General features: G+C 51.8%; 1 protein-coding gene across 1 annotated transcript; it reads left to right on the top strand.

Annotated features, from left to right (window-relative positions):
• The first annotated feature begins 11,502 nt into the window (after positions 1-11,502).
• LOC107280900 (UPF0481 protein At3g47200-like) lies at positions 11,503-18,771 on the top strand. Its single transcript, XM_026025382.2, has 3 exons — positions 11,503-11,967; positions 13,120-14,119; positions 18,205-18,771. Exons 1-3 carry the CDS (start codon positions 11,525-11,527, stop codon positions 18,436-18,438), a joined length of 1,677 nt encoding a protein of 558 aa, XP_025881167.1. The 5' UTR covers positions 11,503-11,524; the 3' UTR covers positions 18,439-18,771.

Raw genomic sequence — 18,771 nt, 5'->3', positions numbered from 1 at the left:
GCCGCGCGGTCAAAAGTTTGGCTGAGCGGACGAGGAAGTGGGAGGAGGAGAGGAGGCAGGAGCGCCGTGAGGGCAAGGCCCCGGCGGCTCCCTCCGGCAACCGGCGAAGTGAGGCCAAGCAGAAGGCCCCCGCCGAGGACATCGACGATGGCGACGATGACTTAGGGTTCCAGGAGCCTGGGGCCACCATCGCCACCGTCGATGGGGGAGCGTGCGCTCACGCTTCTCGTCGGAGCCTCAAGGCCATGAAGCGAGAGCTTCTGGCCGCGGGCCCTACCCATGAGGCGACGCGGCGGGCGCGGTGGTCGGAGGTTGCCCTCACCTTCGACCAGACCGACCACCCGCCGTGCGTTGCCCGGGGAGGACAGATCGCGATGGTGGTTTCCCCCACCGTTTGCAACGTGAAGTTGGGGCGTGTCCTCATAGACGGGGGTGCAGCCCTCAACATCCTTTCCCCCGCAGCCTTTGACGCCATCAAGGCCCCGGGGATGGTGCTTCGGCCGTCCCAGCCGATTATCGGTGTGACGCCGGGGCACACTTGGCCGCTAGGTCATATCGACCTCCCGGTCACCTTCGGTGGATCCGCCAACTTCCGCACGGAGCGGGTGAACTTCGATGTGGCGGACCTCAGTCTGCCCTACAACGCGGTCCTGGGGAGGCCCGCGTTGGTGAAGTTCATGGCGGCGGTCCACTACGCCTACCTCCAGATGAAGATGCCGGGCCCCGGTGGCCCCATCTCTGTCCATGGCGACCTCAAAGTCGCGCTTGCTTGTATGGAGCAGCGCGCGGACCACCTCGCCGCCGCGTCCAAGCCCGAGGGTGGCAATGAGAGGCTCAGCACCTCCGTCCCAGCCGCCCCGAGGCAGTGGATGATCACGTGCGACGAGGTCCCGGTCAAGGAGGTTGCCCTGGGCGATGGCCCGTCCAAGACCACACGAATCGGTGGTCTTCTGGACGGCAAATAGGAAGACGCGCTCGTCTCCTTCCTGCGGGCAAACGCCGACGTCTTCGCCTGGAGACCGGCGGACATGCCCGGGGTCCCCAGGGAGGTGATTGAGCACCGTCTCGCCGTGCGGCCGGGCGCAAGGCCGGTCCAGCAGAAAGTGCGGCGGCAGGCCCCGGAACGTCAAGCCTTCATCCGCGAGGAGGTGGCGCAACTTCTGGAGGCTGGATTCATCCGAGAGGTTATCCATCCGGAGTGGCTGGCGAACCCGGTCGTCGTTCCCAAGGTGAACGGCAAGCTTCGGATGTGCATCGACTACACCGACCTTAACAAGGCATGTCCTAAGGACCCTTACCCCCTGCCACGCATAGATCAGATTGTCGACTCCACCGCGGGGTGCGACCTTTTGTGTTTTCTAGATGCATACTCTGGTTATCATCAGATTCGCATGGCTAGGGAGGATGAGGAAAAAACTACTTTCATTACCCCCATAGGAACTTATTGTTATACGACAATGCCTTTCGGGTTAAAGAATGCAGGTCCTACTTTTCAGCGTACTACTCGAATTTCTTTGGGTAGCCAAATAGGACGTAATGTTGAGGCCTATGTTGATGACTTGGTTGTGAAGACGCGCAACCAAGAGACCTTACTCTCGGATCTAGCGGAAACTTTCGAAAGTCTCCGCTCCGCCCGCATAAAACTGAACCCCGACAAGTGCGTGTTCGGTGTGCCTGCGGGCAAGCTTCTCGGGTTCTTGGTCTCTGCCCGAGGCATCGAGGCCAACCCCGAGAAGATACGAGCTATAGAGCGGATGCGCCCCCCCAGCAAGCTTAGGGATGTGCAATGCGTCACCGGCTGCATGGCCGCCCTAAGTCGGTTCATATCGAGGCTGGGAGAGAAGGCGCTACCCTTATTTAAGCTCCTCAAACGCTCCGGGCCGTTTATCTGGACGGAGGAGGCTGAGCGGGCCTTCACTCAGTTGAAGGCGTACCTCAGTTCTCCCCCAGTCCTGGTCGCCCCGGAGCCAGATGAGCCGCTGCTACTTTACCTGGCGGCAACCCCGCAGGTGGTCAGCGCGGCGTTGGTCTTGGAGCGCGACGAGGACAACCCTCACTCCGCGCATCCCCACCCTGTGTCGACTCGACCCGGGAGAGAGCAGGGAGGAGAGGCCCCCGAGTCGAACGGCGGCCCGAGGCACCCGACGGCCGGAGTTGGCCCTCCGCCCGCTTGTCCGACGGTGCCAGGCACCCCCGACCCCCAGGATGGCCCCGGGGCCACTGCGGGAAGGCCGCGCCTGTCGCCCTCCGACCCCGAGGTCGTCGGCACAGAAGCCGAGTGCGCCCCGCGCGGCCTCTCGGACGAAGAGCGCCCTGGAGATGCGGCCCCTAGCGAAGAGGATCGGCCCCGCCGAAAGGTGCAGCGGCCCGTCTACTTCGTTAGCGAGGCCCTCCGGGACGCTAAGACCCGATACCCTCAGGCCCAGAAGATGCTTTATGCTATTCTGATGGCTTCGAGGAAGTTGCGCCATTATTTTGCAGGCGCATCGGGTCACGGTGGTTACGTCTTACCCCCTCGGCCAAATCTTGCATAACCGAGAGGGTACTGGACGGGTGGTGAAATGGGCAATCGAACTCTCTGAGTTCGATTTGCACTTTGAACCACGCCACGCGATCAAGAGCCAGGCCCTCGCCGACTTTGTGGCAGAGTGGACCCCGGCCCCTGAGCCCATCTCCGTCCCCGAGGCCAACTCGGGCCCCTCGTAGCTGCCTCACACCGCCTACTGGGTGATGCAGTTCGACGGCTCCCTATCTCTTCAGGGCGCCGGTGCGGGGGTCACGTTGACCTCGCCAAACGGAGACGTCCTCAGATACCTAGTTCGCCTCGACTTTCGGGCGACCAATAATATGGCGGAGTACGAGGGACTCCTTGCGGGACTCAGGGTGGCAGCTGGACTGGGGATCCGCCGCCTCCTGGTGTTAGGCGACTCCCAGCTGGTCGTTAACCAGGTCTGTAAGGAGTACCGGTGCTCTGACCCGCAGATGGACGCCTACGTGCGCCAAGTGCGGCGTATGGAGCGCCATTTTGACGGGATAGAGCTTCGGCACGTGCCAAGACGGGATAACGCAGTCGCCGACGAACTCTCGAGGCTCGCTTCCTCGCGAGCCCAGACCCCACCGGGCGCCTTTGAAGAAAGGCTTGCCCAGCCGTCGGCGCGGCCCGACCCCCTAGGGGAGACGGACGCGCCTGAACGGCCCCCGAGGCCCGTCGGAGTCCAGGCCTCGGGACCCGAGGGGAGCGCTCCCAGCTCCCTTAGATTGGTTGCTTGGATCGCTGAGATCCAGGCATACCTCACAGATAAGACTCTACCCGAGGACCGCGAAGGGAGTGAACACGTCCAACGCATCTCCAAGCGCTACGTGCTGGTGGAAGGGACCCTCTATCGGCGCGCGGCTAACGGAGTCCTCCTGAAGTGCATTCCTCGGGAACAAGGCGTCGAGCTTCTTGCCGATATCCATGAAGGCGAGTGCGGAGCCCACTCCGCCTCACGCACCTTGGTTGGCAAGGCCTTTCGCCAGGGTTTCTATTGGCCGACGGCTCTCAACGATGCGGTTGACCTGGTCCGGCGGTGCAGGGTGTGCCAGTTCCACGCCAAGCAAACCTATCAGCCGGCCCAGGCCCTGCAGACCATACCTCTTTCATGGCCGTTTGCTGTCTGGGGGCTCGATATCCTGGGTCCATTTAGGCGGGCCCTGGGCGGGTTCGAGTATCTGTATGTCGCTGTCGACAAGTTCACTAAGTGGCCCGAGGCTTACCCGGTCATCAATATCGATAAGCACTCCGCGCTTAAATTCATCAGGGGCATCACTGCTCGGTTTGGGGTGCCTAATCGTATCATTACGGATAACGGCACCCAGTTCACTAGTGAACTCTTCGGTGACTACTGCGAAGATATGGGCATCAAGCTCTGCTTCGCCTCTCCCGCCCACCCCGGAAGCAATGGCCAAGTGGAGCGCGCCAACGCAGAAATCCTCAAGGGCCTCAAAACCAAAACCTTCAACATCCTCAAGAAGCACGGCGACTCGTGGATCGAGGAGTTGCCAGCGGTGCTCTGGGCGAACCGAACCACGCCAAGCCGAGCAACCGGGGAAACGCCTTTCTTCCTCGTCTACGGCGCGGAGGCGGTTCTCCCATCCGAGCTCACCCTGAGGTCCCCTCGGGCCACCATGTACTGCGAGGCTGATCAAGATCAGCATCGTAGAGATGACCTCGACTACTTGGAAGAGCGAAGGCGGCGCGCGGCCCTCCGAGTCGCGCGCTACCAGCAGAGCCTGCGGCGCTACCATCAGCGCCACGTCCGGGCCCGATCACTCTGCGTCGACGACCTCGTCCTACGCCGCGTCCAAACGCGTGCTGGACTGAGCAAGCTCTCACCAATGTGGGAGGGTCCGTATCGAGTGATCGGCGTCCCCCGGCCGGGCTCCGTTCGGCTGGCCACGGGCGACGGCACAGAGCTGCCTAATTCGTGGAACATCGAACACCTTCGTCGCTTCTACCCCTAGTGGGGGTCGGGTGTCAGGTCTCGGGCTCGGGCCAACCCCGCGCCCCCCCAGGCGTGCAGGGTTGGCCGGGGGCTACCACATGCATGTCCTTATCTTTTTTCTCTTCCATATTTCAATAAAAGCATTTTCGATTTCCTGAGGATTGTGTCTGTGCCATCGTTTCCTTTTGAAGAATCTTGGCTTGAATTAGCACGCTCGTGCTCGACCCTGCCCTCGGTGGCCCGGGCCGGCTAAAATTGCCAAACGGGGCCCAGAACCGAGCCGTGCCCCGGGGCGTGGTGAACTCCGGGGGGGAATCGGCAAAGGCCCACAATCGGGTCATCCATAACCCTCGGTCACCACGCTCCCGGCCTGGCCAGTCTCGACACGCGGATCTCCCCAGGCACTAGCCCCGACCCGTGCCGCTTGAGGTTGGGACCTGGGCACGAGCCCTCGTTCAAGCCAAGACACAGAAGGACCGCGGCACAGACCATCCTCGTCTCATACACACAACAAACATAACTGACGCAGAAATTTCCTCTTTACTTGATTACAGATTAAATCAGTCTATACAAGAAGGGGGCCCGAAGACCTCAGAAGAAGAAAGAAAAAGCTATTTAAGATTGGCGGGGGCCTGGGGGCTCACGCCGACGCGCCCAGGTCGCCGGCCTCGTCGTCGCTGTCGTCCGCACCACCGTTACCGCCCTCCTCGTCGGAGTCGAGGGCGAACGCGAGCCGAGGGGCCGTACCCTCGAAGCTGTGGACGATGTGGTCGGCGGAGTCCCGGACCTGCGCGCGCGCGCCATCCTCGGTTCCAGGAGGGAACTCGTCCAGCGCTGCCCACGAGGAGAAGTCAGGGTCCCTGGCCTGGTAGCTTGCCAGTACGAGCTCCACCGCCCCCCGGGCGAGGTCCCTCGAGGATGACTTGATCGTCTCCTCGAGCTCCTCGGGGAGCCGCTGGAGGGTCCCGGCCATCTCTGAGAGGCGCTGGGCGAGGCCCTCCTGGTTGGCGGCGTATTTCGCGGTCCGCCCGCCCCAGAGGCCCGCCTGCCGCCCGGCACGGTCTAGACGGGAGACGGCGTCCCGGAGCATGTCGGGCCCTACCTCGCCCGCCAAGCGGAGGGCTTCGACCTCCCCGGCGGACGAGTCCAGCGTGCCCTGCAGCTCGGCGATGGTGTGTTCGGCGGCTGCGAGGCGGGCGGCTAGGTCGCCGTCGCCCGCGGCCGCCCCGTCGCTGCGCGCTCTCGCGTCCAGCTCCTTCGCCCGCGCCTCGAATTCAGCGGCCCGCTGATCCAGTGCGGCCCTCTCGGCGCGGGCGCCTTCCAGATTGAGGTGCGCCTGCTCCTCCCGCCGCTGCGCCGCGGCCTCGGCCTCCTCGAGAGCTCGCTCCCGCTCAGTGAGCTCGTCCTCGCGGAGGCGGAGTGCGGACTCCTCTTCGGCGCAGGCGGCCTCGTGCGCCGCCAGCGTTGCCTCCCGGATGGCGACGGCGGCCTCGCGACCCGCCAGTTCCCTCTCCTTCGTGTCCAGGGCGCGGGCGCGCTCCTCCAGCACCGTGGCGCGAGCCTCAAGGGCCTCTTCGAGCTGCCGGGACGCGTCGAGCTTCTTCTCTAGCTCCGCCGCCCGGCTCCCGTATTGGAGACAGAGGTCGTCCCGCGCCGCGTTGAACACGGCGGTGGCGATGAGGGCAGTCTCCCGCTCCTCCTCCACCTCCCTGGCGATCTCCGCCAGGTCCCTACGACGGGCCTCGAGCTCTGAGGCGTGCCGGCGGTGTGCCTTGCGGCCCGCCTCCACCATGGCTTCCACTGAGCGCCGCCCCTCTTCGACGCGCGCCCACGCCGCATCGACCTTCGCCCGCTCTGCCTGCAGGACCTCCATCTGGGCGCTTAACCCGTCCAACACCGTGGTGTTCGCAGCGGCCAAGGCCTGCAGGAGGGGCTCTGCGCTCAGTGGGGCAGCGGAAGGCAGAGGGGAGACCCGCCTCGGTGTGGGCGCCGCGCGGCTCGGCCCGCCGATCGACGTGCCGAACTCGGGGGCGTCCCCCGAAGCGGGCTCGTCCCGAACGTCGCCCGAGGGGTCGGGTCCGAGCGGCGCGCCCGCGGCCTCGTCGTGGGTGGCCTCGGAAGTCGTTGTCGCCTCGGACGGAGTCGGGTCGGGGGCTTGGCAGGCCGCCCGGCGTGCGCGCGCCGCCTCCGTCTCCCGGACGGACTCCTCGGCCCGGCAGAGTTTGGCCTCCTCCCAAGCGGCTTCCTCAGCCTGGCGAGCCCGGACGGCCTCCTGGGCAGCTTCCTCGGCTTCCCGGAGGCGGTCTGCGACTTCTCACCGGTCAGCTTCCCACCTCCGGGCCTCCGCGGTCGCCGTCTCCTCGGCCTCAGACCGGCCGGACTTGGAATGGCGGGAAGGGTGCGACGGGATCTCGCTGAGGCAGAAGAAAAACCAGAAGACGAAAAACGGGTGAGTGAAAACTTGCCTTGGGAGATGGGAGAATGAATACGGCCGCAGTGGGCGCGAGGACGAACCTGCGAGGAGGTCGGCTAAACTTCCACCTTGGGGGGGAGATGAGGTTTCCCCGGCATGGTTCGGTCCCCCCCATCTTGCGGAGCCGCTTCTTTTTTCGCTCCCCCTCGGGCTATGACGTCGGCACAGCACCCTCCGGGCGCCTGCTGCTGGCACGCACCGCCCCGCCCCCTCGGGGAGGAGATGGGGAGGGGGTATCCTCCTGTTTCCTCTTCCCCCGGGCGTCGGCAGGGCGGCTGCCCCCCGGGCCCCCGTCACGGGGCCCAGAAGCACGACCCCCTCCCGGGGTAGATTGTTCCCCCCTGTGGCTCCCGCCCGCGCCATCGTGGCCTCGAGGAGCCCGCTCCCCTAACGCCCCGACCGCCTGCATGATGGTCAGGATGTTGGCGCGCTCTGGATCGCTGCAGAGGGGGAGGACACCTTGGGGGATGAGGGATGCCTCCACGGAGCTGAGATTCAGCACCCGTTGGATCACCATCTTGAAGTCTTCAGGGACCCAGTCCCATTTGACCCCCTGGTGGGTCCTCGTGTAGTCCTTGGACCCGGTGTACTCCCAGGCGCCCCGGGCGCGCCGCTGGAGCGGCGCGATCCGGCGACGAAGGTAATCGCCGTACACCATGGCCCCCGTGAGCCCCTGGAATCGCAGACCAGCCAGGCGGTCAAGAACGGCGTCGTAGCCGTCTCCCAGATCTACCGGCGCCCGCCAGCTGGAGGCCTGCGCCGGGGGCTGGCTCGGAAGTCGGAGGCGCGCTTCGTCGGCGAGAGGGGTGTAGAACCAGTCGCTCTTCCAGTCGTCCCACTTCTTGCGAAGGACGCAGGGAATGTAGCGGTTCAGCACCGGCCCCTGCGGCTGGAAGTAGCAGCCACCGACTACCGACGGTGGCGACACCGGCTGTACGGTGAAGAACCACCGGAACAGCCGGAGAGATGGGCGCACCCCGATGAACATCTCGCACAGGTGCGCGAAGATGGCCAACGTCATTACCGCGTTGGGGGTGAGGTGCGCCATCTGGAGATCATAAAGCTCCAGAACATCCATGAAGAAAGAAGAGAATGGCGGGACCAGCCCTGCCATTGCGAAGGAAAGGAAGAAGACGGACCGCCCCGGGTAGTGTGGCGCCGGGTGTCCCTCACCCAGCGCGACCACCTCCCGGCTGGTGGCAGATTCCGGCATGAATCGGCGCGGCAGCCCAGCCTGCCTCTCGCTCACGATGCGAGAAGGCGGCAGCACGCTACCGTCGAGCGGTGCGGAGCCCCGTGCCATGACGCCGGCGGAGGAGGGGCTTGAGAGCGAGTGAGTATGGCAAGGGTAGGGCGCCGGAAACGGAGAGTCAGAGCACAAGTGGCAAAGGCAAGGGGAAGAGTGGCGAGAGGAAGGAAACGAATCTCTTCCTCGGCGTCTTTATACCCTTGCCAACGCTATGCCCGGCTCCTCGCTTCCCGCGCCCACTATCTCGCCCCCTCGTTTCTCGCGCCCACTCCTCCACTAATCCCGCTCGCCCGTTTGCGGCGCATGAGGCGGATGTGCGGCCGTGGCAGTCGAGATGGGACATATCGTGCGCGCGTTAAACTACGCTCGCCGACCGATGCACCATCATCACATCTCCAGGCGAAACGAACCGGCTCGTCCCGATTCGCGCGCTACTCAAGTAATGTAGCGGTCTTGAAGAAAGCCGCTCATTATTGTCGGTCGGTTTTCCCTTGCCGATGCGCGCGATTTGCGACCACTGGATTCCTGCCCGCCTGTAGAGACCGGCCCCACCTGTCACCAGGCCTAAGGAGTGGCGTCACGCCCGAGCGCTTTCCTCGAGGAGGGCGATCGCCCTGGCATAACGCCGGGGGCTACTGTCGGTGACATGGGACCGGGGGTATCTTGACTAGAGGTTTGGGGCAGCCGCGGTCACCCACGTGGCCTGACCCCCTCGGGGGGGTCGGGCCCGAGGGTGATGTGGCCGCCCCTCCCTCTGTCTCCCCAAGGGGTCGGGCCACTCCCGTTTCGGCCCCGAGGGCTGGGGCGCCCCGACCCCCTGTGGGTTTGGCGCCACGTGTGTGGGTTAGGTGAGCACAGCGGCGCTCACCTAACCGCGTTTATTGCGGGTTGGACGAGCGCCCCACGCCGCATTTAATGCAGCGCAGCACACTCGTTCGGTCCGTGACAGGTCACAGTGTGTGACCGGTCACAGACCGGTCAGATCGCGGGTTAGGTGGCAACAGGCGGCCTTTCGCACGCCTCGCCCCGTCCCGTCGGAATGATGAGAGCCTCTAGGCACTCGTCCCTAGCCGGAGCCGGCGTGCTAACTCTTGGAGTTAGCACGTCAGTCCCGGCTAGATTCATACCAGGCTTCATCGCAACCATTACAAGGAAGTCATTTTAGGAAGAAGGGCTGATGTGTGGCATGCTAAACTGACGCGTGGTAGACAAGAATGACCGGTTTGTGACTGGTCTAACGCCGGTCACGTCATCGGCAGACAACCGTGCTCCCACGTTGCGCCTGCTTCCGGCGGAGTGGAGGTAGGTATGGCCCATCCCATCGGAGGGTCATTCGGACAGCAGCCATGGCAAATCTCCGCCCATTAATGAGGGAGTAACAGGGAGATCCTCGGTGCCAGGCGAGTGATAACGCTGGGCCTCACTCAAAGACAAGCTGTGATTTAGCTTCCAGGCGAAGGCGCAAGCCAGTCTTTTTTTTGGAAGATAGGGTGAGTCCCCACCCAAAAGAAGAGTAGGTAGAAGTGGTGCATGTGGTATCCCCTTGAGATATAAAAGGAGGACCTTGCCCACTTAAGAGAAAAAAGGGAAAAAAAGGGGAGAACACCTGAGCTCGTAGAGGAGAGAAAGAGGAAGAGGGTCTCTAGAGTTTGAACTCTATTGCTCTCCAGCTCTTTGTAACTCCTTCATACACAGATCCACCAGAACACAGGAGTAGGGTATTACGCTTCTCAGCGGCCCGAACCTGTCTACATCGCCCGTGTCTTAGGCATTTGCTCTCTCGCGAAACATTCCACAGATCGAGGGCTTAGAACCTCACCTAGCGCCCCCGGCCGAACCGGCAAAGGGGGGCCCGCGCGGTCTCCCGGTGAGGAGCCCCACGCTCCGTCAGTGTCAGTTTTTATTCAGAATCGACACCTATCTTCATAAAGGTGTTGGTTCTAGCCAATGGTGTCCCATCGATGCGTGTTTTGGAAGGGAAAAGCACCGGTTTTAGCTGTTCCGGCACCTATAGTGCGGACACCTAGCTATTTGCTTTTGTGTAGTAGTGCATGTAGAATCGCATCCTCATATTAAGTCCCTTTGTCATTTGAGTGGATATACACTTTATTTCATGCATGTCCACTAATAAAGTCATGAAAAATAATATTTTTTACAAAATATATCAATATGTGATAATCACTTCACAAACATATGCAAGTTAAAATTTAATATACACAAGTAGAAACAAATGTGTATGAACCGAAAACAACAAATATATATGACTATCAAAGGTGTGCGTACAATTCATGGTTGATACTCCCTCCTTCCCTAAATGTTTGACGCCGTTGACTTTTTTAAACATATTTAACCGTTCGTCTTATTAAAAACTTTTGTGAAATGTGTAAAACTATATGTGTACATAAAAGTATATTTAACAATAAATCAAATGATAGGAAAAAAAATTAATAATTACTTAAATTTTTTGAATAAGACGAACGGTCAAATATTTTTTAAAAAAAGTCAACGGCGACAAACATTTTGGGATGGAGAGAGTATTTGTTATTTTTGTTTCTTCTTCTATAAGTCGAATTTTAACTTATAGTTTTATAGAGTAACATATCACATATTAATCTGTTTTATTATGTTTTGAAAAATTAATATTTTTAGACGGCATTCATGAAACGAGTGTATGTCCACGCGAGTGGGAAGAAAAACCACTTTCCATCTACAGGGCTCTTTCAATTACGTATGCACCATCTGTATGTATACACTAATATAGGAAGAACCTGAGCTTACTTCATGCCCAGGTAGCAACAAAAGGAAAAGCTTGACGATTCTAGCTGGCTATATATAGTGAAGAGGAAGAAAGGTTGAGATGCTAACTGTAGTAGTGAAGAGGGGAAAAAAAGATAGAGATTAATAAAGGGGTTATTAGCTTGATACATACTACATGCAAGCAGAGAGAACACGAAAGCTTGCAGTACTCATCGATCGGTTGATACGTACGTCCTTTTGTTTGTATCACTATACTCTCCCATTTGCCAACCAAAAAGAATCGATTAGGCCAGAGAGGAGGCTTCTTCCTTTATTTTATGCCATTGTCGTCGTACCACCATCACGCCGATCGCCGCCCGCGAACACGCCATCTCAAATTCCGGTCGACGACGTGCCTATATATACACATTCATGCAAGCGTGCTAATAAACGTCGAGAGGAAGAAGATATATATATATATATATATATATATATATATATATATATATATATATATATATATATATATATATATATATATATATATATATATATATATATATATATATATATAATCAGATCATGGGAGAAGAGGCGGCGGAGCAACAGACGCCGGCGCCGCCGTCACCGCCGCCGGCGAGCAGCTGGCCTAAGGAGGTGAGGGTGGATGTAATCGACGGCGGCGGCGCCTCGTCGGCCTCCAAGCAGCCGTCGTCGTCGTTCCGTCTCTGGCGAGTTCCCAAGCATGTGCGCGACATCAACAAGGAGGCGTACGGGCCCAAGTTCGCGTGCATCGGGCCGTACCATCGCCGCCGCCGCCGCCGCGGTGGCGGCGATCGTGACGCCGAGGAGGAGGAGGAGGAGGAGAGACGCCTCCGTGTCGAGAAGCTCAAGGAGCGCTACCTCGACGAGCTGCTCACCGACGTCGTCGGGCCTCCTCACGTCGACGATCATCGCGCCAAACGAGACGAAATCCTCCTACTCTGCACATGTAGGCTCGGGGAGATGCTGGATTCTGTTCGCCGGTACGTACGTTTCCTTCTCTAAGTACTCTCCATCCCTAAATATTTATCGCATTTAACTTTTTTAAACATATTTGGCCGTTCATTTTATTCAAAAAATTTAAGTATTTATTAGTTTTTTCATATTATTTGATTCATTGTTAAATATAGAAGAAACAAATTAAAACATCTTTTCTCCTCATTTTTAGTTTTATTTTCTCAAATTAAAAAACAGCTATAAGAAAGCTGAAAAAAATTGACAACATGGATATCTTAGTCGTCTTCTATCGTCCTGCAAAAGAAATAAATTTCAAATTGATCCATAAAATGAGAAAATAAAAAACAATTACACCATAAGGCCCCATTCTATTTGCAAAACTCCAAATTTCAACTTACTCGTTTTTCGTTAGCACGTTTTTTAAACTGCTAAACGTTGTATTTTTTTTAAAAAAAATCTATATAGAAGTTGTTTAAAAAAATCAAATAAATCTATTTTTCAAGCTTACAATAATTAATATTTAATAAATCATGTGGCTAATGAGTCTTCTTGTTTCGTGTGCACCGGAAATATTCTCCACTTACCATGAAACGAACTAAGTCGAAATTTTACGTTTCAACTTGTTAATGTCGAGTTTAAATGACTTACGTGTTGGTAGAGTGATACATCACAAAATTATCTATGTTATCTCATCCTTTCAGCATCTTTTTTATAACCAAGATTACATGACATAATAAAAAAAAACAAGTGTACTACGTACGTACATGTTTCTTGAGGGGCAAAAGTTAATCATCATTTTACCTTGTATGTGTGTACGTATAGATATACTAAATAAATACCTGTGCTTTGCAACGGTTGAAGGTTATCTTAATCTTATTATTGTTATATGATTTAACTAAAATAAAATTTAATGTAGAAATTTGCTTGAATATTGTTTTTACAAAATCATAAGCTATAATTAGGAGTCCGATTGTCTCGATTTATCATGCGAGTCTTTTTAAACAGATTTCTTATACGACTTGTTCTATATTTCCAAAAGCGAACGAACTTAAAAACCTACTCAAATACAAATATGTAATTTCAAAAACGAATGAACTTAATAACTGACTCAAACACGGATGACGTACCAAAGTATCGACAAAAACATCTTCAATTTTTATAATAGTAAAGATATATAGGTTTTACGCGGAGGATCAGGAGTACTTGCGCGGCATGACGGATGAGGAGATGGTGAGGATGCTGCTACTCGACGGGTGCTTCATCATCAAGCACATCTACAACTTCGCCATCGGGTACGATGATCCGGAGCTGTACGCGACGCGGTGGTCGCCGGCGCAGCTGCGCATCGACCTCGGCCTGCTGGAGAACCAGATCCCCTTCTTCGTGCTGGAGGAGATCTTCTACCACCTCACGCCGCAGACCTTCCTGGGCAAGATCACGCGCCGCGTCGCCAAGGACGACGACAAGACGATGCGGCGGAGGAAGAGGCACAAGCTGATAGTCATGGCGATGTGGTATATGCTGCAGGACTGGTTCCAACTCCCCACGCGCGAGAGCGACGATCTGTACAAGCTCATCGCCGAGGAGGAGGTCCACCACCTGCTGCACCTGGTGCACATAGCTCACCTCGCCAAGGTCGATAGCGCCGGCCCCAAGTCTCCGCCATGCGAGTGGCAGCTGTGCTGGCAGTGGCCGTGGCACGCCCTACAGCTGCTGCTCTGCATCCTCCCACTCTTTCTCGTCAGCTTGCCGCTCCACATGTGCCGGTGTTGCGCCGCCGGCGGCGGCGAGAAGACGGACCCCAAGGCGAACATCGCGTCGGCGTCGCAGCTGCGGGGCCTTGGCGTCAAGATCAGGATGGCGAAGAGGGACCGAGGCGGGATACTCGACGTGCGGCTCAGGAAAAGCCTTGAGATCAGACTAATACCGCCGGAGCTAGAGGTGCCGGCGCTGTCCGTCGAGGAGGCCACGGCGGTGCTTCTGCAGAACCTCGTCGCCTACGAGCAGCAGGGCACGCCGGCGCGGCAAGGACAAGACCAGCAAACCCAAGGGCGGAAGGGCAAGGACTACTTCACCACCTACGCCTTCCTCATGTACAACCTCGTCAGCTCCACGGAGGACATCGCCGAGCTCCAGGAGAAGGGCGTCCTCCTCAACAACTTCGGAAGCCATGAAACGGTCAGCAACACCGCATTATTATATACTCTCACTCAGTTTCTCGTGTTTTCACATTTTTACTGGTCAAACTTTGTTAAGTTTAATCAAACTAGTTGGGTGGCCCGCGCAATTGCGCGGCTAGCACCCAAATAAAATCATATATTTTTTTAGTATGATTTTACTTAAAATTTATTAAATAGCTATCTCATTGTCTTAAGACTTTGAAAGACCAAATCTTATCATCCTGTGTTTCTAATTATATAGTTTTTTAAAAGTCACATCAGTTGCTATCTCTTATATCATCTCCTTTTTATTTGCTTGCTCGATCTACCACTATTTCTATTCATTCTCCTTGGAACCTTTAAAAATAGGATCTTATAGTTTTTAGAGTTTATTGTAACGTTGGGTTTCGTTTTTATAGTTTCTAGACGTCCCGTCAAACGTTGCTATTATACTTCTCTATGGCCTGTCCACTGTCACTTCTCTTTATTGTCCTTGAGATTTCAAAAATCGAACATAATTATCGTTTGGGTTCATTTTTTACTTTCTAGAAGTCCCGCCAAACCGTCAGCGGCTTTGCCATTGTACTTCTCTATGGCTCGCGCACTGCCTCCCTTCTTGATTGTAATTGAGATTTTAAAATTGAACATGATTATCATTGTTTTTTTTACTTTTTAGAAGTTTCGAACCTTTAAAAATTGGACGTTGTAGTTTTTAGAGTTAATTGTCTTGTTGAGTTTTATTTTTTATAATTTTTAGAAGTCTCGTCAAACAATGGCACTATGCTCCTTTACGGCCCGTCCGCCGCCTAGTCTTTATTGTCATTGTGATTCTAAAAATCGAACATAACTATCGTTGGAATTCATTTTTTATTTTCTAGAAGTTCCGTCAACCGTCGGCGGCTATGCAACTATACTCCTATACACCCCGCCCGCTGCTTCTCCTTTTTATTGTCATTGAGATTTTAAAAATCGAATATGATTATCAATGAGGTTTATTTTTTTTTACTTTCTAAAAGTCCCGGTAACCGCCTTGCTCGTTTACTTCACGGCCTGCTTGTCGTCCCTCCTTTTAATCATCATTAGGATTATATTTGGTGTTTTATTAATAATTTTTATATGTCGTATCAACCGTTATAGGCCTGTTATTTAATTTATTTCGTCATATGTTTTAGATGGTATTTTCTTTCAATAGCCTTTATTTTGATCACAATTTTAGTTATTTATAATTTGTATTCTTAAGAAATCTTATTTTTCTTTTTCTAATTTCAGAATTTATTTTTTTTCAAACTTTAATTAATATCGTATTGTGTTCTTTTAATATTTTTACTTTTTATTTTTAATTTCAGTTGTTTCAAATTTGTATTCCTACTTCAACTCTATTTTAATTTTTCTAATTTTAGATATTTTTTTTCTGAATTTTAATTAATCTCATATCAGGTTCTTATATGGATTCTACTTTCAATATTGCTTATTTTTAATTCCAAATTTCAGCTAATTTTAAATTCTATTCCTACTTGAACTCTTATTTTTTTTTTTGCTAATTTTGGATTTTATTTTTATTTTTATTCCCAATTTTAATTAATCTCGTTTTGGGTTCTTATATGGACTCTTATTCCATATTTTTAATTCCAAATTTTAGATATTTTAAAATTATATTTCTACTTGGACTATCCTTTTCTTTTCTAATTTTGGATTTTATTTTATTTTTATTCTGAATTTTGATTAATCTCGTATTGGTTTCTTATATGGAAACTTCTTTTAATATTTTATTTTAAATTTCGAATTTCAGCTATTTTTAAATTATATTTCTAATTGGTCTCTCTTTTTTTTTCTAATTTTGGATTTTATTTTATTTTTATTTCGAATTTCGGTTAATCTCAAATTGGGTTCTTATACAGAAACTTCTTTCAATATTGTTTATTTTTAATTCCGAATTTTAACTATTTTTAGATTGTATTTCTACTTGGACTTTCCTTTTCTTTTTTTTTCTTTTTCTCCGATTAATGTGGGAATTTCTAGCCCCCACAGTGAATGTGGTGTCTCCTTTCAAAGCTGATACGTATGTCCAGTTTCTAGTGCCTGGTATGTCCGTATACGTGAAACCAAGTCTAATCTTCCAAAATTTAATTAAATCTCAGCCATTAAAATATAGGCTATCAATGAACAAGCGGTCGATATTTTTTCTTTTCCTCCGATTAATGTGAGAATTTCTAGCCCCCACGGCGAACGTGGTGCCTTCTTTTCGAGCTGTCTTAATAATATAATAGATTTATAGAAAAATATATTAGTATTTAAAAAAACATATTATGAAAACATATTCAATGCTAGATTTAATGATAATAATTTTATATTGTAGAAGTTAAATTTTTCTATAAATTTAATGAAACCTAAAAAATCAAACGTCTTATAATATGAAACAAAAACAAAGGGAACATCTCTCTCTAAAACCATATGAACTTGCCGATCTGAGGAAAAAAATAGCACTCTACACCACATTTTGGGAGATCTCTTACAGTTATATCTACCGTTGGTTGTATATATGCAAAGATTCATGCCCCCCGGGCTTCTCGATGGCGACACCCTAACTCTACCAGAGTACTAATTAATATATTAGGGTTTGGGATGAGGAGGTTGGGGGAGGGAGGAGAGAGAAGTTTGCTGGGACGACTTAAAGGGATGTTTGTGAGTGGCGGACACGGGCGGGTGGCGTAACACTGCCGTCAGAACCGTACGGTTGGATAAGGGCGATGTATGGGGACAGTAGAGGAAGTATTCGGTTTCGAGTGTTTAGGAGGAGGGGGCATTTCCAGCTGCAAGGGAGCTGTCGAAGACAGTTAAGACGGTGGGGCGGAGCCGCGGGGAACATCGTATACCACTCAGTTCGGGGAGAAGGAGAGGTAGGGAGGGGGAGGTTGATGGCAGGGAAAGGAAATAGGTGGGTTCTCTTCGACAAAGGAAGATGCCAACACTGTGCTGAACAGGAAGGAGCGGCGTTGGAGGTGGCAAGTTTGACCTCGCATCACGTACGGGAGAAGGGGGAAGTGGGGAAGGGAGAAGGTTAACTATTATGCTTGCACGAATCTTGGTGCGATCTAAGATGTTCAAAAATGGTTGAGATGAGGAGGGGTTTTCTTGCAAATATTGCATATGCAGGCATATTTTCAAATCATCTTAAATAAATCAAATCTTTTTTATTGTAATTACCTATATTTACACTATAATTAATTATAAGCTTTAATAATTTTGAGATTATTTCCATGATACTTATTATAATTTAAAGTAACCGATTACCTACTCAGAAGAGTAGATAAATGAGATAGAAGATAGAAAATGTAGGCAAAGGAAAGAAACTTGGTTTGCGTTTTCTTTTACGCAAATGAGGTCAATCATATCTTTTAATTATTTCAAACTAAAGAGTAAATAAGCTTTCCCTGGATATAAAACAAAATTTGAGAAAAAAATGCAAATGAGGAAATGGAAACAACTAATACTGTTAGGTTCCGGAAATCTACCTCTTGACATTTTTTTTATTTGGATGAAACATGTGAAGTGAATGGCCAATAACACCATAACAAAAGTTCTGCAAGGGGATTGAAGCAGGCTAAATTAACCAACCATGAAGCAAATTAAGATACTTTTTCCACATACTAGATTCGGTGCTGAGAAATAAGTGACCGTAATCAACTAAAAATATGGCACATGTTTTCAGCAAAACTGGTTAGAAAAAGACTAACTATATTTATGGTGCATATTTTCCAAGAAAAAGTTTAAATAAATACGTTTACACTATAATTACGTTATAAATTTCAACTTTTACACTAAATATATGTCATATAAAAGAATTTGATTATCTACTTGAAATAGGAGAGAAACTTACTACATACATATAAGAAAACAGAGAGGTATCAATTAATTACATGAGAGAAGCAATCGGAAAATCAAGAGAAAAATATGGAACCATATATATATAGCTTTTAACAAAAGGGGGAAAAAGTGGAATTTTGGACACTTCTTTAATGACGTTACTCATTCCCTCCGTGACAAAAACATGCCGTTTTAGACAGGACATACATATCTATCTGATGTCGTTGTTAATTACCGCAGATCATCAATTACTTCAAGAACCTATGCCGGTGGAATCAGCGGAGCAAGGAGGACACACCCATCGGCAAGGTGCTCGATCAGCTCAGGGTATGTAGCCAGTACCAATTATACCGAGATTGGGCGGAAGCGAAGAAGTACATGGACACCCCTGTCAAAATCCTTGCGCTCGTCGTGTCTACTCTGCTCGCCATCTCCACGATCCTGCAGACTACCACCGCCTTCTATCCCAAATGATACAACTCACCTTATTTTATTCTCCTAACTTTCAAATTTGGATAAATTTATTTACTTGGAGTGCTAGTACTACCTAATTTTTGAAAGCTTATGATGAAATTTAAGTTCACAGTGAAAAATAGACTTCATTAAAAGCTTAAGGTTCAAAAATAAACCCTACCCTATTGGAAATTATCTAATTTCATCTTAGATATATATGCCATAAATATGTGTGCATATTTGTGTGTGTGCGCGCGTGGAATTCATATCCTCTGTGTTTTGTAGTTGTTACCAAAATGTTGTAATAATTTAATAAATCCAATAAAGGGGACACATATGTTTTGGGCCCTGACA

This window comes from Oryza sativa, chromosome 5, assembly GCF_034140825.1.
Source record: "Oryza sativa Japonica Group chromosome 5, ASM3414082v1".
NCBI lineage: Eukaryota > Viridiplantae > Streptophyta > Magnoliopsida > Poales > Poaceae > Oryza > Oryza sativa.
This window is presented reverse-complemented; position numbering and strand designations above follow the sequence as displayed.

What these genes read in the sequence shown, in the direction of transcription:
- LOC107280900 (XM_026025382.2), top strand. Translation starts at nt 11,525, where the DNA reads ATGGGAGAAGAGGCGGCGGAGCAACAGACGCCGGCGCCGCCGTCACCG. An exon ending in ATGCTGGATTCTGTTCGCCG is followed by an intron (nt 11,968 to 13,119) that starts GTACGTACGTTT and finishes AAAGATATATAG; the next exon opens with GTTTTACGCGGAGGATCAGG. An exon ending in ACTTCGGAAGCCATGAAACG is followed by an intron (nt 14,120 to 18,204) that starts GTCAGCAACACC and finishes TAATTACCGCAG; the next exon opens with ATCATCAATTACTTCAAGAA.